This window comes from Callospermophilus lateralis, chromosome 3 (genome assembly GCF_048772815.1).
Source record: "Callospermophilus lateralis isolate mCalLat2 chromosome 3, mCalLat2.hap1, whole genome shotgun sequence".
Taxonomy (NCBI): Eukaryota; Metazoa; Chordata; class Mammalia; order Rodentia; family Sciuridae; genus Callospermophilus; species Callospermophilus lateralis.
In genome coordinates, this window is record NC_135307.1 from 96,369,964 (window position 1) to 96,396,160 (window position 26,197).

The 26,197-nt window shown below is 33.6% G+C and overlaps 1 protein-coding gene across 2 annotated transcripts in view; it reads left to right on the forward strand.

Moving 5' to 3' along the window:
- The window catches only part of Ap4e1 (adaptor related protein complex 4 subunit epsilon 1), a 63,760-nt gene extending 41,615 nt beyond the window's left edge, over positions 1 to 22,145 (forward strand). The window contains exons 16-21 of one of the 2 annotated variants that reach the window (XM_076850781.2): positions 5,431 to 5,554; positions 10,055 to 10,313; positions 12,801 to 13,355; positions 15,832 to 16,022; positions 17,662 to 17,819; positions 19,084 to 22,145. In XM_076850781.2, coding sequence (XP_076706896.2) covers positions 5,431 to 5,554; positions 10,055 to 10,313; positions 12,801 to 13,355; positions 15,832 to 16,022; positions 17,662 to 17,819; positions 19,084 to 19,244 — 1,448 coding nt within the window. In that variant the 3' untranslated portion in view covers positions 19,245 to 22,145. The remainder of the gene's footprint in view (positions 1 to 5,430; positions 5,555 to 10,054; positions 10,314 to 12,800; positions 13,356 to 15,831; positions 16,023 to 17,661; positions 17,820 to 19,083) is intronic. The other variant, XM_076850782.2, reaches the window with a different exon arrangement.
- The last annotated feature ends 4,052 nt before the right edge of the window (positions 22,146 to 26,197 follow it).

Below are 26,197 nucleotides of genomic sequence, written 5' to 3' on the forward strand. Positions count from 1 at the left end.
CAAAATACTAGCACACCAAATCCAGCAATATATTAAAGGATCATATACCACAGCTAAGTAGGAAATCCCACTGGTATGCAAAATCAATTAATAAGATATACTATATTCACAGAGTAAAGGATAAAAGTCACATGATTGTTTCAATAGATATAGGAAAGGCAATTGTCAAAATTCACCACTCTTTCATAATAAAAACTTGCAATAAACTAGAAATAGAAGAAAATACCTCAATATAATAAAGGCCATATATGAAAATCACATAGCTAACATTAATTAAGCTTTTCCTTTAAAATCAGGAATAAGGCAAGGATGTCCATTTTCCTTATGTCTAGTCAAGATAGTATTAGGAATCCTAGCTATATAGGTATGAGAAAGAGTGGAGGGGAGAAGAAGGAAAGAAGGGAAGAAGGAGGAGAAGGAGGGTAGAAAGAAAGGGAGGGAGGGTGGTTTGAAGGAAGGAAATAAATCCAATTTGGAAAGGAAGAAGTAAAATTGACCGTATTCTCAGACAATGGGATCTTGAAACCCTGAAGTGTCCATAAAGAAAGTCTTAGTACTAATAAATAAATACAGGAAAGTTGCATGATATAAAATCAATATACAAAAATCAGTTGCACTTCTATGTACTACACTAATTTGAAAGGGAAATTAGGAAAGTAGCTTTTTTTATAGTACCCCCCAAAAGATAAAATACCTAGGAATAAACTAAAGGAGGTAAAAGATTGTATATGAAAAACTATAAAACATTAATGATAAATCAAACAACACAAATAAATAGAAAGACATCCTTTGTTCATGGCCTGGAAAGTTCATGTTAAAAGTTCATACTACTCAAAGTGATTTGCAGATTCAGTGCAATCCTGATCTTCTGAGGCATTTGATGTGTTATTTAGTAATAGCTAATGGCCTAGAATATTCAAGCAGTTTCTTTCCTCAGTAACTCCTTATGTATTAATAGAATATATTGGGGGCGGGGGTAAAGTTTTGAATTACAATTGCCCAATCTATGTACTTCATATAAAGATCCATGACATCCAGGACATAGAGTGAAAGTCTCTTGGAGTTCCACGGTGGAGACATGATCCAGTTGCTCAGTTTCTTTATTTTCATATATCTGGGAGTCATCAGTCATCATTACTGAAGTCAAGAGTTGGGTAGGGAAGGGGAGGTAGAATGGGAAAACTAATTCTTGATACTGCTTGTTTCTTCCTTAAAATAAGTTAAATAGCTAATGCAAATATAATAGATAGTCCTGAATTCTCCAAGCTGATGCAGTGCTTTCCCAAGTAATTTTTTCCCCATAGAATTATCGTTATAAATGAGGGTAAGCTCTCAAATTAGCATCTTCCAAATCTGTTTTTCAAAAGTTCCTTAAAGCAAAATTGAAATTCCATGAGCTTAGACTATTATAGAAAAGAAAATTGGCTATGAGATAGGACATAGCAAGTACTTAATAAATATATGTGGAATAAGTTATAAAATTATGTATCTTAGAATTGTGACTGGCTATAAGTAAAATTATGTATCTTAGAATTATGATATGATAGGGGAAAAATAATTTTTTTCTCATGAAGAGTTAATTCTGAAATCCTTCACATATCAGTCAGTTCTGATACTGATGATTTTTAAGAAATCATTTGTAGAGAGCTATATTTAAATTATTAAATGTAGCTTTAATAAGTGATACTTAGCTCTTGTGGATAGAAAAATGTCCAGTTTATATTTCTAAATTCCAGGAAACTAAGAATTGGCAAAATCTCTTGAGATCTGTAGGCAATAAAATTTATAAAATTTATTACCAATTTTAGTTTTTACCTAAGGAAAGCATGTAGGAATCAGTGTAGATTACTTAATAAAACATTATTTAAAAATGTTGTAGTCCCAGTGTTGAATAACACTAGAAATAGTAAGGGGAAATAGCAGATAATTTCTTATCTGTTGAACTGTGGCTTTTAGAAAATCATGTCAAATTACGTTGTTAGTCTCAAAATAAATAAATAAATAGTTAAATAATTTAAATTATTTGAGTAACTTAAATAAGTAAAATTAAATAATAATAGTAGCTGAGTATAGTCAAGAGAAGTATAGCCAAATGACCAAGGTATAAAAGAATTGAAGTGTGAAGTAAAATAAAGAAATGTGTATATAATACAGTCTTCTAAAGCATGAAGATACAAAGAGGTTAATATTGAATTACTTTTACCCAGAATAGTTTATACTATATTTTCTCAAACCTGTATTACTTAACTCCCAACTCTAAGGATTCTATTTTTAGCTTATACTTTGTCTTCTGCATGAATTTCCCTTTGCCCTCATTCTCTGTTTTCACTTCTCCATATTCAGACTTGTAGTTTAGATGTCTTCTTCCTTTTATCTCTTTCTGTAGACCATTCTTCTTCTTCTGCTCCCCATATGCACATCTAGTTAACTTCTCAAAATCTTTGCCTGTTTTAGTCATTCATCATTGTATGAATCTTGGGGGGAGCTTTCACTAAAGAATGAAAGTACCGTGGCTTGAATTTCTTTCTCAAACTTGAGCCTTTCCATATTTCCTTAGATGACAATCTTTAGTCTTAGAATAGAAATTTTATCTGTGTGCTTTTCAGATTTTGCCCTTACTCATATCTAATTTTCTCCTCTCTCGAACTCCTTGCCTTTAATTTTGAACTTCTTTCACTTAAATTTTGGTGTTGTCGTTGTTGTTGTTGTAGATGGACATAATATCTTTATTTTTATTTATTTATTTTCATGTGATGCTGAGGATGGAACCAAGGGCCTCATGCGTGTGAGGCAAGTGCTCTGCCACTGAGCTACAACCCCAGCCCAAACTCTGTTTTTAATAGTGTGTAGACAACATTTCTTGAGTTTTGAGCTAGGTACTGTTATTGAAGTGTTAATGCAGAGGCTGATTACTGACTATCATAGATGATATTAAGAGGAGGCTGGAATTGAATAACAGGTTAAATTGGATCATTGAAAAGCTTAGGATGAGAGGATATTTGGACTGAAAAGGACTTTAAAGAAACTTAGGCAAATATGATTATGAATCAGAAACACAATGTGTTTTTTTTTTTTTTTTTTTTTAATTGGTACCAGGGATTGAACCCAAGGGCACTTAACCACTGAGCTACATTCCTGGCCCTTAGAGAAAGGGTCTTGCTGAGTTGCTAAGTACCTCACTAAGTTGCTGAGACTGGCTTTGAACTTGAGATCCTTCTGCCGAGTTTTTTTTTTTTTTTAATGAGGTATATTTTTGAGCTCTCCTTATATATATTTTCTGAATCTGAGTCTTTGAAAGCTTAGTTACATTTATAAAAAGATTATTAGGAGATTCTATGAAGTTAGCTTGATCCTGGTTTTCAGATCAGCATTTATAAACTGTTGAACTGGTCCTACCTCTTTACAGACAAATAAAAAAGGTCTTAGTCATATAATTTAACATTAGGCCTACATCAAGAACTCCTGTCTCTTGATTATTAGCTCCCCCTCCTTTAGCCCATGTACACTGATTCCCTTTCTGTGTCATTCATTTAGCTAACAAGCATTTATTTAGTACTCTTTGGATTAGGTGTTGTTTCATTTGGAGGAGACCGTATAATATAATAGTTGAAAGTACAGCTCTCTAGGATAAAGGTCAATGGTCAATGAAATTATAGACAGCAACCAAGTTGCAGTCTAGTCAGCAGGAAAGAGGGAAGAGAAGAAGAAATTGTTTTCCCTTTCAGAAGAACTCCTCCCAGAAATTGCACACAAAATGTATGCATAATTTCATTGACCAGTGAAATTAATAATTTCAAGACCCTGAGTTCCATCCCCAGCAAACAACACCGCCCCCTACCCCCCAAAAAAAGAGTATATCTCTGGAGCTAGAGTGTCTGAATTTGTATCTGGCTTTGTTATTTCCTACATTTGTAATCTGAGATAAGTTTGTGACAAACTCTGCCACAGTTTCCTCATTTGTAAAATGTGGACAATAATTTCAGAAGTTTATATTTTCTAACATACTTTTTATGGCTTAAGAAAGTCCTTTTTGTTATAATCTATACTGTTGAAGAAGATAAGTTTGCCAGTTAGGATGAGGTTAAAAACAAAAAACACACACAAATAATATGGGGCCCCAAAAGAAATAGGTATCCTGGAGTTGATAGCTTCATAAGTATAAAAAGCTCAAGCTCCACCTCTTTTGCTGTGCTGGCATCCTGTGTGACTTCATGATCCAAGGTGATTGCCTGCACTCCAGTAACTAGTTGCAGTCTAGCCAGAAGGAAAGAGGGAGGAAGAGAAGTGATTGATTTCCCTTTCAGGAAGACTTCTTTAAGAAGTTGCATACAAAATGTATGCATAATTTTATTGACCAGGAATCCAATCACATGGCCATAAGGTCTAGAAATATCTCTTTTCTGGCTTGCTATGTACTTAGCTAAGTATTGAAAGGTAATGGAGGGGGCTAGGGATGTGGCTCAAGCGGTAGCGCGCTCGCCTGGCATGCGTGCGGCCCGGGTTCGATCCTCAGCACCACATACAGACAAAGATGTTGTGTCCGCCAAATACTAAAAAATAAATATTAAAATTCTCTCTCTCTCACTCTTTCTTAAAAAAAAAAAAAAAGAAAGGTAATGGAGATTGGTGTTTGCTCTGCCATAATAACAATTTTGAACAATTCAGAATTGTTAAATTAAATTCATGGCTCATATTGAATTCATTTAGGTTATACAGATTCAAAAGAATCAGAACTTGAATAAGTTTTTTTGTCAGTAAGAGATTTCAGATTGAGGGCTTTATCAGTTCATTTGAATGTGCCTAGGAATATTTTATTAAACAAAACATGGTCCTTTCTTCATTTATAGCTCATTAAATTTTTTTTGTGAGAGTGGCAGTTTTTCAGTAGACCTAATTTATCTGTTGTCTTTTCTAATTAAATTGTCTTTTAGCTTCTAAGGGAGGTAAAAATATAAAAATGAAGGAATAGTTTATCTCTAATCACCTAGTATATGAACACTTACAGTAAATGCTCAATAAATGGTAGTTGCTTTATTATTACTTTTTTTGTGTGTGTGTATGTGTGTGAGAATAGGGATTGAATCCAGGGCCTTGTGAATACTAGGCAGGCACTTTACCACTGAGCTATGTCTCCAGGTTCCTTTTAAATTATATTTTGAGACAAGGTCTTGCTAAAATTGCTGAGACTGGCTTAACTTGTGATTCTTCTGTCTCAGCCTCCTGAGTAGCTGAGATTATGGATATGTGCTGCCACTCCCAGCTATTTTATTATTATTATTACAAATATATGATTGTATCATTTCCAAAGCCCTATGTAGTTTAAAAATTGTTACTGGAGTTCAGTGTTCAGTTATTTCAGTATTGAATGGAAACTGATATTTTTTTTTCTTTCTTTTTTTTAAATATAAACCTATTATTTTAAAATTCTAGTTCTCAATTTTGAACCGTATGGACTCTCCTTTTCCTCATCTGGCTTCACTGGACGACAGTCTCCTGCTGGAATTTCTCTTGGTTCAGATGTATCTGGGAATAGTGCTGAGACAGGACTGAAAGAGTAAGTTCTTTTTCTTATTAAAATTGAGAACATGTAAGTATTTAAATGTCTTTTAGCATTTGAAGCATTTGCTTTCTGCCACTGCTTTGTATCATCTGGATTATTTCCTTATTTTATGATGACTTCCAAGAAGTTTATTGTTCCATTGGTTTTCAAGAAATTCAGAGAGATGCTCATTTGTGATAATGTGTTTTAATATAATAGCATTGAAGAGTTCCTAAAAGTCCCATAAATTTTGTATGGGCTGTTTTATCAATGGTTTCTATTTATTGCTCTCAAGGTACTAATATTGTACAGCATTTCCTTATACTATAAGAGCTAACCTAACTTTCAAAATAGATGTGTTTAAACTTTACACATAGTACTAATGTGTATATTATTACTATATACTGTAAATTTTTAAGAAGCATATCAGATTTTGTGTACCCTGGTAAGTATTAAGTGTATTATTCTACATTTTTCATAATTTATTTGTTATTCTTCTGATAAATGCTGCTTATAACCATTTCATTAGAATATTGACAGATATAGAGATGAACATAAAATGAAGTGAATGACTTTAATTGAGGAAACAGAGGGGCAAGGGAAGGAGAGACAGAAACCATCCAAACTCAGGGAGAAACTTACACAGTCCCTTTCACCTACATAATAGGTGAAAGCCTCTGCTATTTTAGAACTAAACGAGGATCTAGGGGATGTGACAGGGCCTTGTAAATCCTCTACTACCTGTACCACCCTCAGAGAAAAGTTTGGCAAGACTGCTAAGAAATTATATGTGTTATATTATTGTGAAATGAAACATGAGAATTGAACTTAAAATTTCTCTTCAAAGAAGATTATAATTCACATATTATTTCAGATTGGGAACCTGTGTGTTAAATCAGCAAGATGAATCAGCTTTAGAGGGAAGACAGATACTCTTTTGTAGTTCCTGGCAAATTGAGCATAAATAAGTAGCAAACCTAATTTAGAATTTCTTACCTATAAGTCCTTTACTAAATAGAACCTTACCTTAAGTGTGAATTCCTAGAGCTAAGTTAAAGTATACCTGTAATCTTTTGAGTGGTTACTGGTTTAGATTTTACATCTGGGTTTCTGAATGGTCTGATTAAAAATGAAACAAAGACACAGTATATAAAACCATGTATAATAGTGTTGTCAAAATCTAGACAAAGATGACTCACGTTTAAAAAAATTCTTTTACAGTATGTTTCATATCATTAAGAGGCATATTTTATGTATTAAATGGTTTTATGTTGCTTGTACTTATTTTACTACTTTTTAGACTGTCTGTAATAATGCACAGCAAAATGTGTTGATAATAGGCATGTATGCAGATGAAGTAATTGAGAAAAATCTTTAAAATAGTTTAGGACTCCTTTTACATTCTTTTGTCCCCCATTTCCCATTTTGCCTGCTGATATGGATTGGATTCCCTGGGAAGCACATTCTGCAATGGCATTTAGTTTGTAGAATATTAAGTGGGTGCCCTTGGGATCCACATCTGTAGAAGGAAAGGGAAAGAAGCAGGTTTGGGCTGACAAAGAGGCAATGTAGTACCAATGACAGCCCCAGCTGATCCCATGGGAAGTTTTGAAGTTAGAATGACCTTTCAGAATTAGTTGTCCTGAGCTGGGCCAAGATGATTGACCACAACTTTATACTTCTGTTCATCAGTAATTGGATATGGGCTGCCCTGGTAGGAGCATGATCTTTGGTAAGGTAGCCTTTTGCAGCTGATTCAATCCCTGAACAGACTGAGATCTGGGCATTTTCAGCAGTTCGGCAACAGTCCTTTATTGAAGGCATTCATCACATCTTTTTTTTTCTTTCTTAAACTAATATTTGAGTCATTTATCAATAAATGATTTATGGACATCTGTTCTTGTTGTTTTTGTTTTGTAAATAATTAAAGGGAATATTTTGGTTAAAGGGGGTACAGAGATGTTGTAACCCAGCTATGGGTATTCATGATTGCCCTAGAAGTGCTTGCTTTTGAGTATCCTGGAGGTATGAGAGGTCATTTTAGTGATTCCCATGACCAGTTTTGGATCTGCTTATGGCAAGGACAACCAGATTTCTTCCAAGAGGTTTACTATTATTGTTTTTTTATTTGTTCTAATTAGGTATATATGACAGCAGAATGCATTTTAATTCATTGTACACAAATGGAGCACAACTTTTCATTTCTCTGGTTGTACAATAGTAGAGTTCCACTCTATATACGGTCATACATGTGCCTAGGGTAATGATGTCCATCTCATTCAACCATCTTTCCTGCCCTCATAACCTCTTCTCTTCACTTCCTTCCCTTTGCCCAATCAAAGTTCCTCCATTCTTCCCACCTCTCCACCCCCATTATGGATCAGCATTCACTTATCAGAGAAAACACCTGGCCTTTGGGTTTTTTGGGATGGGCTTACTTCACTTAGCTTCATGTTCTCCAACTCCATCTATTTACCTGCAAATGCCATAATTTTATTCTCTTTTAATGCTGAGTAATATTCCATTGTGTATATATAACACAGTTTCTTTATCCATTCATCTATTGAAGGGCATCTAGGTTCATTCCACAATTTAGATATTGTGAATTGAGCAGCTATAAACATCACTGTGGATGTGTCACTGTAGTATGCTGATTTGAAGTCCTTTGGGTAAAGACTGAGGAGTGAGATAGCTGGGTCAAATGGTGGTTCCATTCCAAGTTTTCTAAGGAATCTCCATACTGCTTTTCAGATTGGTTGCAATTTTTTTGCAGTGCCACCAGCAATGTGTGAGTGTACCTTTTCCCCCCACATCCTCACCAATTTCTTTTTATTATTTTTGTTCTAGTTGTATTGGACAGCAGAATACATTTCAACTCATTGTACACAAATGGAGCACAACTTTTCATTTCTCTTGTTGTGCATGATGCAGAGTCACACCATTCATGTAGTCATACATGTGCATGTAATGATGTTCGTCTTCCAAGAGGTTTTTTAGATAACTTCTTTCCCCTATCTTTTAAAAACTTTCTATAAATCTGTGCTGTACCTGAAAGGGGGAAATGAAGATATTTTTAAAGGAATATCTCTCAGTAAAAATCATGAGGAGAAATGAACCAGTCCTCTGTAAGAAATGATTTATTAGCATTCAATTTTCCCTTCAACTACTTACTACCTAATAGTATCAGTATGAAATATTACTACCTGTTATTTTTAATTAGTTTAGTACAGAAAACCAAATTGATCATGATTCCAGCAAATTAGATGCAAGTAATAAAATGAGTACAAATATTTTTGAGCATTTTTTAAAGATTAAATTTAGCATCTACTCTATTTTATAGTATAAATTTTTAAAGTGCTGTTAGAAACATGACAGATGAGCCAAGTACAAAGACTTTTTTTTTCTTGCTTTCCCCCTCCACAGATTTATTGAGATGTAATTGGCAAGTAAAAATTGCATGTATTTAAGGTATACGACATGGTGTTTTTGATAATGTATTTACATTGTGGAATGATTACCACAGTCCAGTAATTAACAGATACATGCAGTTTTGTGAGAATAATAGAGACAGTCTGGCTACTTATACCTGTGCTTATGATTGTATTAGTTAGTCCAGATTCACAGTTGTAACTTTTGGGAAAACATTAGGTTAGTTTGTATGCTAAATTTGACTCTGGCGTTTTTGCAGAGATACCGTGTCTTAGCTTTTTGAATTGGGCACTTGGCTTCTAATCAGCATTTTAATTTTTCTTCAACTCAGCTGTAAAAAATTCCTAAGTCTCGTGCTTTTTTCCTAAAAACTTTTTTCTTATGTAAACAAAAATCTTTTTTTTTTGGTGTGTGTGTGTGTGTGTGTGTGTGTGGTGCTAGGAATTGAACCCAGGGTCTCGAACATCCTAGGCTGGCACTCTGCCACTAAACTATAACACCAACCTTCTTTTCACTTTTACAAAATGACATTTATAGTAGTTGAAAATGTAGTTAGTGTTCACATAGAGAAAACCTTTTGGATTAAAAGTAAATTTATACATAGGAGTGTATTTGAATAGTTTTTTTTTTGCCTTCATCAAGATTTTATTTAGTGAATTTATGTTTATGAATTATTATTTTGTGAATTTAGGCTTAATCCCTTTATATAGCTAAGAAACTTAAGAGTCATTTCTGATTTTATTCCATCAGAATTAAAGATATTTTTGAAAAGTCAATGGAGAAGAGGAACTGATTTATAGTACTTCTATTTTTGTACAACAATTAAATGAAAATTAAATGATCTGAGGTTTTTAAAACTAAGTTTGGAGTTCTGTTACATTAAATTCTTTGGTTTGAGGGTGGGGAGGCTGGCCATAACTAAAATGAAATCTAATAATTTAGGTTTTCTTCTGGTATATAAAACATAATACTAAAGCTGCTTTTAAAAGGCCATTGGCAATAAAATGCATTGAAAAAAAAAAGACTCCAGAAAGTAACTATTTGACAGTTATTAAATTTACTTGCTTTCCTTATCTATTTCCCTAGAACAAGTAGCTTGAAGCTAGAAGGTATAAAGAAATTGTGGGGAAAAGAGGGCTATCTTCCTAAGAAGGAAAGCAAAATTGGTGATGAAGTGGAAGCTCCACCTATTCCTCAAGAGAATTTAACAATAGAGAATATGGATCAAGTTATAACAAAAAGGGATCAGTCTCAAGTGCTTACACAATCTAAAGAGGAGAAAGAAAAGCAGCTGTTGGCTTCATCATTATTTGTTGGGCTAGGATCAGAAGGTACAATCAATTTGGTAAGTAATCAGTTATGCTCCTCAAAGAATTTGTGTTTCCTGTTATTGGCTTCTCGTAGTTACTGGCTTTCATCTATATACATGGCGAGAAGTGGCCTCCCTGGCTTTCATCATCTCCTAAACTCCATATCGACCAGTAACATACCTTTTATGTCCCTGAGGAGGAAATCTGGTCAGCTTAAGCCAGGTGTTCTCTCCGGTCCTGTCAGCTAGGGCAAGAATCAGGGTCCAAGTAAAGCTACACATGTGACTATGGGTATTACCACCCCTGTGGGTGAGTAGGACAGTTTACTAAAGGAAGGAGGCTTGATTGAAATATTGTTAATAATAATAGAAAACAATATTGAATATGTTCAAAAAGTACATCTCAAAGTGGAATTTTAATAGTGAAAAATAGGAATCATTTTAGATAGATAGACGTCTAACTGTAGGAGAGTGGTTACATAAATTATATTCTCTCAGAATATTTTTCAGCCACTAAAATGATCAGAATTGCATTGTGAAATGAAAATACTTATGGTAAGTTAAACAAAAAATGCAGTGTATAAAGTTTTATTTATATCTTGTTTAGAGCTTTACGTAAAGAAAATAAAATTGTTGAGGCTAGAAGGAACTATATGATATTTTGATAATGATAATTAGATATTAGGATTATGATGATTTTTACATTGTCTTTTGCTGACATTATTTTCATAATAAAAGAATGAAAGTTGTAGTAAAAGACAGGTACTGGTTCTGAGCAAGCAGGAGAAGAATCTATACCATATAAAATTAGCATGTATCCTTTTGCCTCTCAACCCCAACCTTTTCTGTGTTGCTAGTAGAAAGCAGATAGATAGGATTGGGACTAACTGGATATGCTCTTACTGTATCATACCTGATTGATGACTGCTTTTCCCCAGCAGTCCTTTTTATTTTTTTTTCTAATGTTTAAAGCTCTTAGTTAAATAAATCTAGGGTATATTCAAGTCATCTTTTTTTTTTTTTTTTGGTACCAGGGATTGAATGCAGGGCCACTTGATCAATGAGCCACATCCCCAGCCTTGGTTTGTATTTTATTTAGAGACAGGGTATCACTGAGTTGCTTAGCACCTTGCTTTTGCTGAGGCTAACCTTGAACTCACCTTCTTGTCTCAGCCTCCCGAGCCACTGTCATGTATTCTATTTTAATTAGTTCTTATTTGTAGGCCTGTGGTCTATTGTAAGTTGTTTTTTTTCATGTTATTGTAAGCGTCAAAGTTTACTTTTTTGCCTTCACCTTTTTTATTTCACCTTTATTTTTAAGACGTTTTGTCTGGACATACAGTGCTGTGCTTTTTATGTATTGTAATGATGATGCCCTCTGACTTCTATAGCTTCTAATTAATAGCAGATTGACAGTGCAGAAGAAAGCATTAAACACAAACAAACAAAAAAAGGAACAGAGTGACCTGAGGGACAGTGTCAGGTAGTCTAATATACATCTAATTTGAATCCCATAACTACCAAAAATGGAAAATATTTGTCCACTTCCTCCCTTCTTCCCTTTCCCCTCTTTATTTTATTTTATTTTATTTTTTTTTTGTGTGTGTGTGTGTTAATGGAATGTTCTTCTTTGACAGCTTCTCAATTGGGAGATATGAAATAAACTCAATTTGTTGAGAATTGGAAGGTGTTGGGGCTTGAGAGGGATAGAGAAAGTATGAAAAGGGAAGTAAAATTCTGGTTAATTAGAATCATGTGAAGAGCTACCTTCACATGCATGTTGAAGCCCCCAGGAGCATGGAGACATGGACTGAAAACACTGCTAGTCTGCTGACTGATTCTAGGTTCTAGAGGCCAATATACACTTATACCATGATTGTCCTTAAATAGATTTTTAGACCATTCCTCAGGGTTAGATCAGTTTGCCATTGCTGTCTTCTCAGTCTGTGACAAACATTGCTAATCAGTTACAGAATTTTTTCCTGCTGAGTTTTTCAGTCAGCCTCTGCCATTTGATTCTTCAGGTAAAACCAGCTTTTCTTCCCTGTTTATTAACTCATTGACTATGAAACCACAATTATTATAGATTACTAAATCAGGGTTTGGAACATCCTTTTATTGAGGGTAACTTAGGTTTCTGCAAGACAGCTCTGGGGAAAAAGGTGTATGTGTGTGGGGGGGTGCTGAGTTTCTCACAGTTATTAATTTATCCAATTATTTTGAATATTCTGAAATCTAGCAAGTTTTTAGGAATTGTTCATGACTGACTTTTTGACCTTATTTCTTTTTCTAATTTTATGTTTTTAATGAGAAACAAGGTTTAACTAATAGTTCAGAGTTATGTAGCTGTCACAATTTTAGGGCTTAACATTTTATTCATCTCTGATTTTTTTTGTTAATCTATGCTTTAGATAGAATTTTAGCAAGTGAGTAAATTACTCACCTGAAATTATAGAAGAATCTTTAAAACTCATGACTAGTAAAATAGTTTTTTTATATTATTATTATGTTTTATTTTTGTAGCTGGGAAAAGCAGACACAGTGTCCCACAAGTTCAGAAGGAAATCAAAAGGCAAGGAAGCCCAAAGTGAAGAGACAACCAGTGCTCATAGTGTGACCTGTTCTTCCCTTAGTTCTTTATCAAAGGTGACCTGTGAAAATAATTACTTGAATACTTTGAAAGGGAAAGAAGACAAAGAATTCAAGAAATTTTCTTTCAGCTCACAACTTTTGGATTCTGAGTCTCTCACAGAACTGCCCTTGGTTGAGAAACTCTCAGATTGCAGCCTGTCTACACCTTCTTTGTTTGCTGATAACGACATGGAAATTTTTCATCCTCCTCCATCTACTGCAGCTTCAGTTGCCAAGGGAATCTCTTTAGCTTCTTCTTTGTTGGAAGAAACTACTGAGTACATGCATTCAAATCTTATGGAGGTCTGTAATAATGAAGCTGTATCAGTATCTTCTTACAAGATTTGGAAAGATGATTGTTTGTTAATGGTCTGGTCAGTTGCTAGTAAGAGTGGTTCCGAATTGAAAAGTGCTAACTTAGAAATTTTTCCTGCAGAAAATTTCAAGGTAAGACAATGAATGTTTTATCATTCTACCTTAAATGGATAGTGCTTACTTAGTGTTTCTGCTGTTGGCTTGTCTGATGGTTTGTAAATTTCTTCCACATCCTTCTTACCTCTTTAATAAAAACAGGTAAGAGATGTGATAATTTTTTTTATTGTTCTGAGTAGGGACAAAATATTCAAAAGAGACAAGGAAGCATAATAATGATTTTATTGGGAAAGGCCATAGAAACAAAGCGAGTTTAGATAAAGCACAGCAAAGAATGTAGGCTTTTGACTCATACTGCTTGACTTAGATCTTGCTTCTATAGCTTATTATTATCTGTGTTACATGATCAAGACATTTAGCAGTTTTGTGCCTCAGCTTCCTTTTGTTAACAGTATATGCCTGTTATTGTGAGGATTAAACGAGTTAATATCTGTAAGTGATACAGCAATAAATGGCACATGAAAATTTTATTAAAAAATTATTTTCAATATATATTTTGTGGTTCTTTCTTCCTGCACTCTTTAAATATCTCATTTACTCTTTTTTTTTTGTAATTTTTTTCAACACTTTAAAAATTTTTTTATTAGTTATTGTTGGACCTTTATTTATTTTGCTTATATGTGGTGCTGAGAATTGAACCCAGTGCCTCACACATGCTAGGCAAGCGCCCTATCACTGAGTCACAACTCTAGCCCCATCAACACTATTTTTTATATTAATTAATTTATTTATTCTAATTAGGTATATATGACAGTAGAATGCATTTTGATTCATTGTACATAAATGGAGCACAACTTTTCATTTCTCTGGTTGTATAATATGTAGAGTTGCACCTTATGTGTGGTCATACATGTACCTAGGGTAATGATATCCATCTCATTTCACCATCTTTCCTGCCCCCATGTCTCCTCCCCTCTCCTCCCTCCCCTTTGCCCAATCAAAATTCCTCTATTTTTTCCATTCCGACCACCCCCACTCCCCATTATGGATCAGCATCCACTTATCAGAGAGAACATTGGCTTTTGTTTTTTTGGGAATGGACTTGTTTCACTTAGTATCATATTCTCCAACTCCATCCATTTACCTCAAATGCCATAATTTTATTCTCTTTTAATGCTGAGTAATATTCCATTGTGTATATATAACATAGTTTCTTTATCCATTCATCTATTGAAGGGCATCTAGGTTCATTCCACAGTTTAGATATTGTGAATTGAGCAGCTATAAACATCAGTGTGGATGCGTCACTGTAGTATGCTGATTTGATGTTCTTTGGGTAAAGACTGAAGAGTGGAATAGCTGGGTCAAATGGTGGTTCCATTCCAAGTTTTCTAAGGAATCTCCATACTGCTTTCCAGATTGGCTGCACCAGTTTGCAATGCCACCAGCAATGTATGAGTGTACCTTTTCCCCTACATCCTTGCCAACACTTTATTGTTGTTTGTATTCTTGATAACTGTCATTCTGACTGGCATGAGATAAAATCTTAGAGTAGGGTTCTGAACAGACACTTTTCAGAAGAAAATATATAGTCGATCAACAAATATATGAAAAAATGTTCAAAATTCCTAGTAATTGGAGAAATGCAAATCAAAACTACTGTAAAGTTTCATTTACTTTTATCAAATTCATAGATTTAATAAAATAAAACATCAAAGAGTAAGAATATAGTGTTTACTATCTACTCTTTTTCTCTCACTTATGTATTACTTCTTACTGAGTGTTCAGGCAACTGTTCTGTTGCTTCTGCAGCTCCAAAAGACTACCATTATGATTTCTGGAAGTATGTTTACTTGTATTAGCATATAGATGTCCTTGGTGGAGTTGCAGTGAAGTTTGACCAGTATATCTTTCTTCCATAAAACTGACCCAGTTTCCTCTATGAATTAGAATGGGTTAAAAGAGATACAGTCTGATCCACCAGGGCAGAAGTTTTTGACTGTAGATGTACATTTGAATCACTAGTGGAATATGAAAAAAAATAAAATAAAACCCAAGATAAAACCTATTCCGGTTGCCTGAACCCTACCAGCTTGAGTAAGTGTAGAGAATGAGAATGCAAGAAATCTGTATTATTGTTATTTTAAGAACTCTTCCAGCTTTAAAAATCTGGTGCCAGCGACTAGGAGTATAGCTTAGTGGTAGAATGCTTGCCTGGTATGCATGAGGCCCTGAGTTCAATCCACAGTACTTGGGGGGGAAAAAAAAAAAAAAAAAAGAATCTGGTCCCAGCCAGGATTGAGAGCCACCAGACTAGAATTTAGTACTCTTTAAAAAAAATTATACCTGGGTTTTAACTCTAGTGCTGCTTGTGAACATAATCTTGGCCTGTATAGTACTATGCTAGTGTGTTGTCAGTCATCTTCATAATGTAGTTTGTTAGCTTCTTATATTAGTATCTTTTTTACCATTTCAATTAAATAGAAAATTGATGTTCATATAATAGAGGTATTGATCCTTATTTTAATACTTTTATTACTTTTATTTAAAGATCACTGAACAACTTGGATGTTGTTTGCCTGTAATGGAAGCAGAAAGCACCAGAAACTTTCAATACAGTGTACAGTTGGAAAAGCCTTTTACAGAAGGAAATCTTTCTGGCTTTATAAATTATCAAATGATGGATACTCATTCTGTTCAGCTGGAGTTTTCTATAAACTTATCACTGTTAGATTTCATTAGGTAAGTATTTTCTGGAATGTTAATTTAGTTATTCTTTCAGCAAATATTTTTTAGGCTTTTTTTCCCCTAGACGGAGGCACTATACTAAATGCTGGGCAATAGAACAATTAAAAACTGAACACAGCCCCTATCTTCAGAGTGCTTTTAGTCTAGGGAGGAGACATTGAACAATCACATAAATATACGTTATTATGACTTGTGCTGTTAAGAGAAAATAAATGGCATAATGAGAGATTATACTGTGACATCTGATTAGGTTGGGGTTGGTTGGTGATCTTGAGAAACTTCTGAAAGGAAGTAATATCTAAACTGGAATAATGTCATAGATTCTGCATGACTTTTTAGCTTTTAAAATTTCATTTGTATTTCATTCATTTAATCAGTTTTTCATAAAGTCAGTTTGTTAAGCTCTAGAGATTGTTAAGAAAATTACTCAACACAGTTATTAAAGTTTAATAACATAGCATTTGTGTTATGTTAGGCAGTGTATAGATTTATTAAAATAATTGAAAATAGTTTCTTAGCTCTTCTTCTCTAATTTAGTTTTATAAATATACTGTTTTTTTAATGTTTTCAAAAATAAAGGCTGCCTGAACCAAGAATGCAGAATGCCTGTGAATATTTATACAATTTTTTAATCTCCACGCATCCAGTTATGTTACACTGCTATAATTTTTGTCCATTCCTTAAAATTTTTTAGTAAAAAAATGTGTTTATCAATCTTTCAAAGAGGGTTTATGTGCATGGTGTTGTAAAAGGTAAAATCTAGCCTTAGAAGATCTTCTATTTTTCATGATGAACATTAGTAAGAAGAAGTACAATATGTGTCATACAAACAGTTGTTTGGTAGGAACTGATAAAATCCTCTGTATCTTTAAAAGTATCTTTTTTTCCCCTTAAATGTAAAATCAATGCTTATAAAAATTCAAATGCGATGGAAAAATATAAGTTGAAAGTGAAAGTTTCCAATAATAATCCCACCCCCTGAGAAACCCATTGTTAACTATATTATCTTTAGTGTCATAACTATTTTTTAAAATATTTTTTTGGTTGTAGATGGACACAATAACTTTATTTTATTTGTTTTATTTATTTATTTTTTGTGGTGCCTGGGATAGAACCTAGTATCTCATGCATGCTAGGCAAGCACTCTACCACTGAGCCACAACTCCAGCCCCTCATAACTATTTTTAAAACCATATTTGTTTAAATTCTTTTTCTTGGTCTAATTTAGTTAAGACACTAGATCTTTGTATTCATAATCTTTTACCTGGCTTTGTTAGAATATCACATCAACCCCAAATCAAAAGAGTACTCGAAAGAAAGGTTTTATTTTATATTTGAATGATTCATGAAATTACTTGGTAAAATTTTACTGGAATGACTAATATCCAGAAAAAGAGAAAATCAAGTGGTTTATTGAAAAGACATTTGCAATTTAATAATATCTTCTGCTTTCAGTGTTTTCATTAGGTTGGAGGATGACAGTAAGCATTCTAATTATATTTGGTTCAAAAACATAAATTTTGTGGGACCCAGATTTATAGTGATTATATTTTATTTCCATGAGTTTTTAAAAATGTGTTTAGAAGAATTTCATTCTTATGCACACAAATCTAATTTTAAAAATTATTTTCAGACCATTAAAAATCTCAACTGAAGACTTTGGCAAACTCTGGTTATCCTTTGCAAATGATGTGAAGCAAAATATAAAAACATCAGAATCTCAAGCTGCTCTGCCTTCTGCCCTAAAAACACTGCAACAGAAACTGAGACTTCATGTTATTGACATTATAGGTTTGTAGAATTATGTAAAGGCAGTCTTGTGTTTATAGGAGCTTTCTTATAATCAGAACTCGAATCAAGTCATTCAAGTGTCAGATTGCTTGGAGTTTTATTTACTATTATGAGCGTTTTCAGATGAGTGTGTTTTTTAGATTGTATTAAAGATTTTTTATTGAAAAATTCACATAACATAAAATTTACTATTTTATCCATTTTTAAATTTATAAGTTCAGTGGCATTAAGTACATTCACATTGTTATGCAACCATCTGACATCCATCTCTAGAACTTTTTAATGTTCCCCAACTGAAACTGTATTCATTAAACATTAATTCCCCATTTTCCCTTCCTTCTTCAGTCCCTGGCAGCTACCATTCTGCTTTATGACTTTATGAATTTGACTACTTTAGATATATTAGATTAACAGAGTCATATAATATTTTTCCTTTGTATCTGGCTTATTTCACTTAGCATAATGTCTTCAAGCTTGATTCATATAGTTGCATGTCAGAATTTTTTTCCTTCTTGGTTTTGAATACTATTCCACTACATGAATATACCTCATTTTTATTATTTCATTTGTCAGCGTACACATGGATTATTTTCTTTTTTGATTTTTATGAATAATGCTGCTATGAACATAGATGTAGATATATCTGTTCATGTCCCTATTTTCAGTTCTTTTGGTTATATAGCAAGAGTGGTATTGCTGGATCACATGTGAATTCCATATGCATGCCTGACTGCTGCCTGCCTGCCTGCCTGCCTGCCTTCCTGTACTAGGGATTAAACCCGGGTCTTTGCACTTGCTAGGCAAGTGCTTTACCACGGATACCTCCCACTTTCTTTTCCTTTTTAAATTTTTATTTTGAGACAGGGTCTAGCTGAATTGCCCAGCCTGGCCTTAAACTTGTGATCCTCTTGCCTTAACTTCTTGAGTAACAGAGATTATAGGACCAGCTATCCATATTTAATTTTTTGAGGAATCGCCACATCATTTTCATAGCAACCGTACCATTTTACATTTCCATTAGCAATACATAGGGGTTCCAGTTTTTCTACATCTTTATCAACACTTGTTATTTTTTTAAAAAAATAATTGCCATCCATTAGATCTGAAGTAATATCTCATTTTAGATTTGATTTATATTTTCCTAGTAATGAGTGATGTTGAGCATCTTTTTGTGTCTCATTGCTCATTTGTGTATCTTCTTGGGAGAAATGTCCATTTAAGTCCTTTTATATTAAAAAAATTTTTCATTTTTGTTTTATTTTAGGCAATGAAGGGCTATTGGCCTGTCAGATGCTTCCATCCATTCCCTGCTTACTGCATTGCCGAGTTCATACTAATGTAATAGCTCTGTGGTTCAGATCCTCTTGCTCTGCTCTTCCGGACTATTTATCATATCAGTGTCAAAAGGTGATGGAGGGATCCTAGCAGAAGCTCTACTTAATTTTACTCTATCAAGATAAATGGTTTACATATATAAACTTATTTACCAAAGTAAAAAGAACTCATGGTACTTTTAATGCAAATGGGGATTATTACAAGTTGTGGTTTATGTGTTTTCTTTTTGATTTCTGGTCAAGAAAGATCCCCAAGAAACTGTATCCCTAACCTTTTACTCAGGATTGTACAGTATGTTTGTGTCCCCAAAAGTGACCTAATCTAATATTATAAAATGCTAATGATTTATATATCATTTAGTGTAGAGGGACTGAAAATATTTATTTTGTTACAAATAATTTTATAGTAAGTTACTCTAGCTTTAGCTAATTTATAGTAAAGACAAGACTTGGTTCTCTGCATTAATGGAGGGGAGACATGAAATTGATAATCCCAAACTTAATTAATATTTGGCTTTGCAATGCAGTGTGTTTGTTGGTAGGTAAATTGATACTTTCAATTATGTTTTGCTTATGTCAGTTGGTATAGCACACGTAGGAGATACACAAGCATGCTGGATATTGGGGAAATTCAGTCTCATATTTTTTACTATTATTAACTTGTTAAACATAATTCCAGATTATTTGGCTATAAAATCAATCTGTTTTCCTTTTGTGCTTATTTTAAAATTTAAAGAGAATCATTGTATTCTTATTTTTAAAACTCAGCCATTTACAAAGTATTATCATATAGAAACAAAACCCTGAGAGCACAATATGAAAGCAAACAATATAAAGACTTTTTGGTATAACAAATATCTTAGTCAGTTACCACTTAGGTCCTTTTGGCAAATCAGAATTTGTGACTAGAGTATAAATGGTGAAACTCATCTTTCCTGGCCTTTGAATCCACTAGTACTCAATGGATATAGCTGAAGCAGTGACCAGCTAAGTATATCATATAGGTTCTTCAATAAAATATAATCATTTTCATGTTATAGTGTGCCTGTGTGGCCTCTGTCAGAATTGTTATCAGTAAAAGAGGTTGTGACTAGTATGAATGATGGACCAAAATCTTGAGATTGTACATTTACTGAAGTAGTATTTTATAAAACCTTATGGTGCTGTGGAAAATATTTATTGTTTCACTTTTTCTGACACTTCACCGTGGAGACTATTCAGGTAATACAGTTTTAAGTCATTGCATTAATACTCTGAGAAGTGGTACTTTTATCACCCAGGTCGGGCATTCTGGTTTTAGATGATCTCATCAACCATATCTGGTAAAGATGCTGAGGGGATTCCCCAAAGCTGGTAGATTTCATTAGTCATTTGTGTGTAGAACAAAAGCAAAAACTGTATTTTTTAAAATTAATTTTTAAGTTATTCATTTAGATGTAACATCTTATTAATTTCACTCTTAAAAACATGCAGTAAAACCTTGCTAGAAGAGCAATAAGTGACTGGAATTTCCTGCATGATCAGTTCTTCCTTTTGAATAGAAGATCAGATTTGTTCAGCACTGTCATAATGAGGGGAATGTGCTGACTCTGGGGTTGTGGTGAACACTGGTAGTTAGCCTCATCAGTCTCGTCTTTGTTCCTGCCTGTCAGCAGCATCCCCTATACCTTACCTGATCCTGTTTGTTTTTCTGACAAATAGAAAGGAAATGCTACCACTTTGCAAGTAATGCAGCCTTTTGTGCAGGAGTTGCTCCAGTTTTTTGTGTCCTAACTTATATATGTTTGCATGGTTCCTGAGGCTGGTCAGGTATGGAGTGATAAGGGTAAGATGCTAGAGAGCACGTGAACAGCTCTCAGGGAGAGATTACAATCAGTTTTCTGCTGCTCTGTTGCAGGTTGTGTTCAGGAGCGGCAGCAGCAGTTGTCATGCACCATGCTTAGCATACAGAGCTGTCTAGTGTTGGGAAATGTATAATGGTGGTAGGTCTAGGAGTTGGAGCAGGATTTTGGGTATGCCAAAAAGAACATGGTATTACTTTTGTTCTTTTTGAACTCTCTAAATAAAAAGCAGAGTAACAGGGTTTCTACTGAAGTGTTTAGTAGAATGTTTACAATTTTTATATTTTATGATTTTTAAAAGCAAATAAAAATAATAGAAAAGATTAGATATTAAATGACTTTAGATCAGTATATATTCTACCTAAACTCATTGAATGTTTTTAAGTTCTAAATCAGGCATCATCAATCTTTTTTGCATTATAGGGGATGTGATCATAAAATAGGGAAAATGATGTTTGTGGATAGAGTCAGTCTCTTTATGTTATAGCCATAATTTAGTCAGTGAAAGGACAACATCTGAGATAAGAGTTGTGGGAGGGATACTCAGCTATTTGAGTTGCTGAGATTAGAAATGGCATCTAGTTAAGGAAAGACAGGAAAGCCTTAAGAGGCTGTGGAAGAAGAAGGGTCAGACTCCCATCAGAAGGGTTCTTGGGGATTCAGGCAGATGAGAGGCTCAGGGTTTGAAAGTGGACCCTGAATTAGGGTCCTGCTCAAGAAACTACAGGGGGAGGCTGAGCAGTTACCAAGTGCTAATGTGCCAAGCATATCAAGCACAGCATATGCTCTGCAAAGGAGCATTATTTTAAACAAGATTCTATTGTCATTTACCAAAACAATTGTGGTAGAACTGCAGTATATTGTTTTTATTTTTTCTTTACTTTTATTTCATGTCATTAATATTTTAAAATATTGAGCTGTTTGTCTAATTTTTTTATGGATAAACATGGTCTTTGTCTCATGATTGTAAGCCACTGGAAGTACAAAGAACGTATTCATGTGTCTTTAAGGTGTTTTGCTGTGTTAAAATTTTAGGAAAAACTCAAGTGAATAACAATTTAAGAGCCATTTATTACCTTATTTTGGAGTTGAATTCTGTAATTTAAAAAAGTTCAGTTAAACATAATAAATACTAAGTGATCTATACTTTTCTTTGGTCTATATGTTCTTCATTATTTAAATAGCTGAATTATCTGATAAGTGATTTGGTAGGCATCAGCAAGAAAAACAAACAAACAAATCCAGAAGTAATTAGAGTGGGATGAAAACAATAGTTTATTAATAACAGCCTCAAAAGAACCTAAAAAATAAAAATAACTCTTCAGTATGATGATCAGAGAGAACTTTGTGGGCTTCAGACAGATTAGAGTGTGGACTGATTCTCAGGATGTTTGTCTATATCCTTTCTTTCATTCTAGGCTGGCCACAGCATTTAAAGTTGCCCTTTCCTTATGGACACTTCAATATGTAAAATACAAGTAAATCAGTTAGAAACTTATTAACCAAAGAATCTGAGTGTCCTAGCCATCTCTTCATTGCGTATTCTAAAGCACAAAGCTAGATTAGAAATGGAGTTTAAATCCATTGATTTATGCCTCTTGTTGGCTACACTGTATAGCAGGAAAAAAGTTTTGAAACTTGAAGCTCTATCTTTTGTGTACTAAAGAAAAAAGAAGTTTAAATGTACCCTGCCCACTGTTGTAAATGAAAAGAAAATGGGTCAGGGTTAATGATTGCATGATAGTTAATTTGTTTATGTGTTTGCATAATGAGATTTAAATAGTTTTTTTTTAGGATTAAGAAATGTATGAATGAGTTTGTGTGTGTGTGTGTGTGTGTGTGTGTGCGCGCACACACACACACGCGCGTGCGTGCATGCAAATGTGAGCATGTAAGTTTTTTTTTTAATAAAGCTTATTATTTAATGTTAGAGAAGTTAATTTCCACAGCAAAATTGAGAGGATGGTGGTATAGAGATTTCCCATAACCCTCTCCTGACTTTTATAGCTTTCCCCATTGTCAACACCTGCCAACAGAGTGATACATTTGTTACAGTTGACGAATCTGCCTTGACAAATTATCACCCAAGGTCTATCCTCTGCATTAGAATTCACCTTTGGCATATTTTCTATGGGTTTGAATAATTGTATAACAACATATATCCACCATTATAGTATCATACAAAGTATTTTCACTGCCCTAAAAATTTCCTGTGCTCCATCTCCCACAGTCACTGATCTTTTTACTGTCTCCATAGTTTTGCATTTTCCACAATGTCATATAGTTGGAGTCACAAAGTATGTATAGTTTTTTTCAGATCATTTCTTTCACATAATAGTATGCATTTTAGTTTCTTCCATGTCTTTCATGGTTTGATTGCTCATTTATTTTTTGGTGCTAAAAAAATCCATTGTCTGGATGTATCACAGCTTTTTAATCCACTCACCTCACCTACTGAAGAACATTTTGTTTGTTTCCAAGTTTTATCAGTTTTGAATAAAGTTGCTATAAAAATCTGTGTGTAGATTTTTATTTGAACATATGTTTTCAATCCTTGAGTAATAATAAAAAACAAAACTGCTGGATTTTATGGTAAAAGTATGTTTAGTTTTGTGACAAACTGCCAAACTCTATTCCAAAGTGGCTATGCCATCTTGCATTCCCAACAACAATGAACTAAAGTTTTTATTACTTGCTTTGTCAGCATTTGGTGGTATCAGTTGTTTGAATTTTGGCTATTCTAGTAAGTGTATGTGATGTCTCATTTTATTTTCCATTTCCCTTATGACATAATATGTCAATCATCTTTTTGTGGGCTTATGTATGATCTATATATCTTTGGTGATAGCCTGTTATGGTCTTTGGCCCATTTTAACCATTTCTTATTATTAAGTTTGAGCTCTTTGAATATTTTGGGTGACAGTCCTTTATCAGATGTGCCTCTGTCCATATTTTCTCTCAATCTGATTGTCTTTTTGATAGTCTTTTGTAGAGTAGAAATGTTTAATTTTACTTAAACCCAGCTTATTGTTTCTTTCATGTATCATGCCTTGGTGTTGTATCTAAAAACTCATTACCAAACCAAGATTATATAGACTTTCTCCTATGTTATATTCTGGGAGTTTTATAGTTTTGCATTTTACATTTAGGTTTGTGATCCATTTTGAGTTAATTTTTGTGAAGGGTGTAACGTCTGTGTCTAGATTTTTTTTTTTTTTTCCTGTTTGAGAATGTTCAGTTGGTCCATTATCATTGAAAGGGTCCGGCATGTTTTCTCCATTATATTGCATTTGCTTCTATTAATTAACTATTTTTTTAATGTCTAATCTCTATTCTGCCTCACTGATATTTTATTCCTGTTTCTTGCTTTGCCAGTAGGATATTATATTGATTACTGTAGCTTTATAGGAAGTCTTGAAGTAGAAGTGTCAGTTCTCTAGCTTTGTTCTCCTTCAGTATTGTATGGCCATTCTGGGTCTTTGCCTCTCCATATAAAGTTTAGAATCAATTTGTCAATATCCATAAAATAACTTGCTGGAATTTTGAATTGGATTGCTCTGGTTCCAAAGATCAAGTCAGGAAGAAGAGACATACTGACAGTGTTTAAATCATCTTATCTGGAAACACGGAATGCTCTCCATTTATTTATTTTCTCTTTGGTTTATTTCATCAGAATTTTCTCATTTTTCTTATAAGGATCTTGTTTACACTTTGTTAGATTTACACTTAAGCGTTCATTTTTGGGGGGTGCTAATTGTAAGTGGCATCATGTTTTAATTTCAAATTCTTTTTCATTGCTGACATATAGGAAAGCAATCAACTTTTGTGTATTAACCTGTATCTTACAACCTAGCTCTAATAGCTAGTTAGTTTCAGGGTTTTTGTTGCTATTCTTTTTGTTGATTCATTTGGATTTTTTGCATAAATGATTATTCTAAAACAAAGACAGTTTTTTTTTCCTTTTCAGTATACCTTTTATTATCTTTCTCCTTTTTTATCTTCCTTCCTTCCTTTCTCTCTCTCTCTCTCCCTCCCCCTCCTTCCCTCCCTCCCTCCCTCCCTTCCTTCCTTTCTTCCTTCCTTCCTTCCTTCCTTCCTTCCTTCCTTCCTTTCTCTTTTTTATCTGTATTATACTAGCTAGGACTTCCAGTGTAATGTTGAAAAGCATTGGTGAGAAGGGACATTTTGCCGTTTTCTTGATCTTCATGGGAAAGCTTCTGGTTTCTCACCATTAAGTTTAATGCCAGTTGTAGATTTTTTTTGTAGATATTCTTTTTAAGTTGAGGAAATTCCTGTTTCTTCCTAGTTAACTGAAAGTTTTTATCACAGGCATTGGGTTTTCTAACATGCTTTTTCTGCAGCTACTGATGTGATTATGTAATTTTCCTCTTTAGTCTGTTGATGTTATGAGTTAAATATTAATTAACTTTTGAAATCAGCCTCACATACTTAGGATAGAACCTACTTGGTTATAGTGTATAATTCTTCTTTTATATTCTTGGGTTTGATTTGTTGATTTTTTAAAAAAATATCCATGTTCATAACAGATATTGGTCTGAAGTTTTTTTGTAATATCTTTGCCTGGTTTTAGTGTTAAGTAATGCTGTTCTCGTACAATGAGTTAAGATGTAGGCTTTCTGCTCTTCTGGAAGAGATGGTAGAGAACAGGTGTAACTACTTGAATGTCTGGTTGAAATCATCTGTGAAACTATCTGGGCCTAGTGTTTTCTGTTTTGGAAGTTTTATTAGTTATCAGTTCAGTCTCTTTTTAATAAACATAAGTCTATTCAGATTGTTTTTATATTTCAAGGAATTGTCTCATTTTCTCTAGGTTTTCCAATTTGTGGGAATATTATATTCATAATATTTCTTTTTGTGGTCCTTTTAATGTCCAGGGAATCTGTAGTCATAGTCCCTCTTTTATTTCTGGTATTAGTAACTTATGTCCTCTCTTTTTCTTTGTGATATATACGTTTATATGTCCCTTTTACCTATTATACAATAGGCACTCAGCAATAGACACTTGGTTTATTAAATGAATGACTGTAAAAAAACTTGTCTTCTCAAAATAAGTAATCTGGGATCAGGTAATATGCAAGAATTAGTAATCTTAACTCTAAATATACCTAATGTCAGTCTAAAAATTCATTACTTATTTTAAATGTAGTTTCATCTTTTATAAGGTTTACTTTCATGAGGAGAG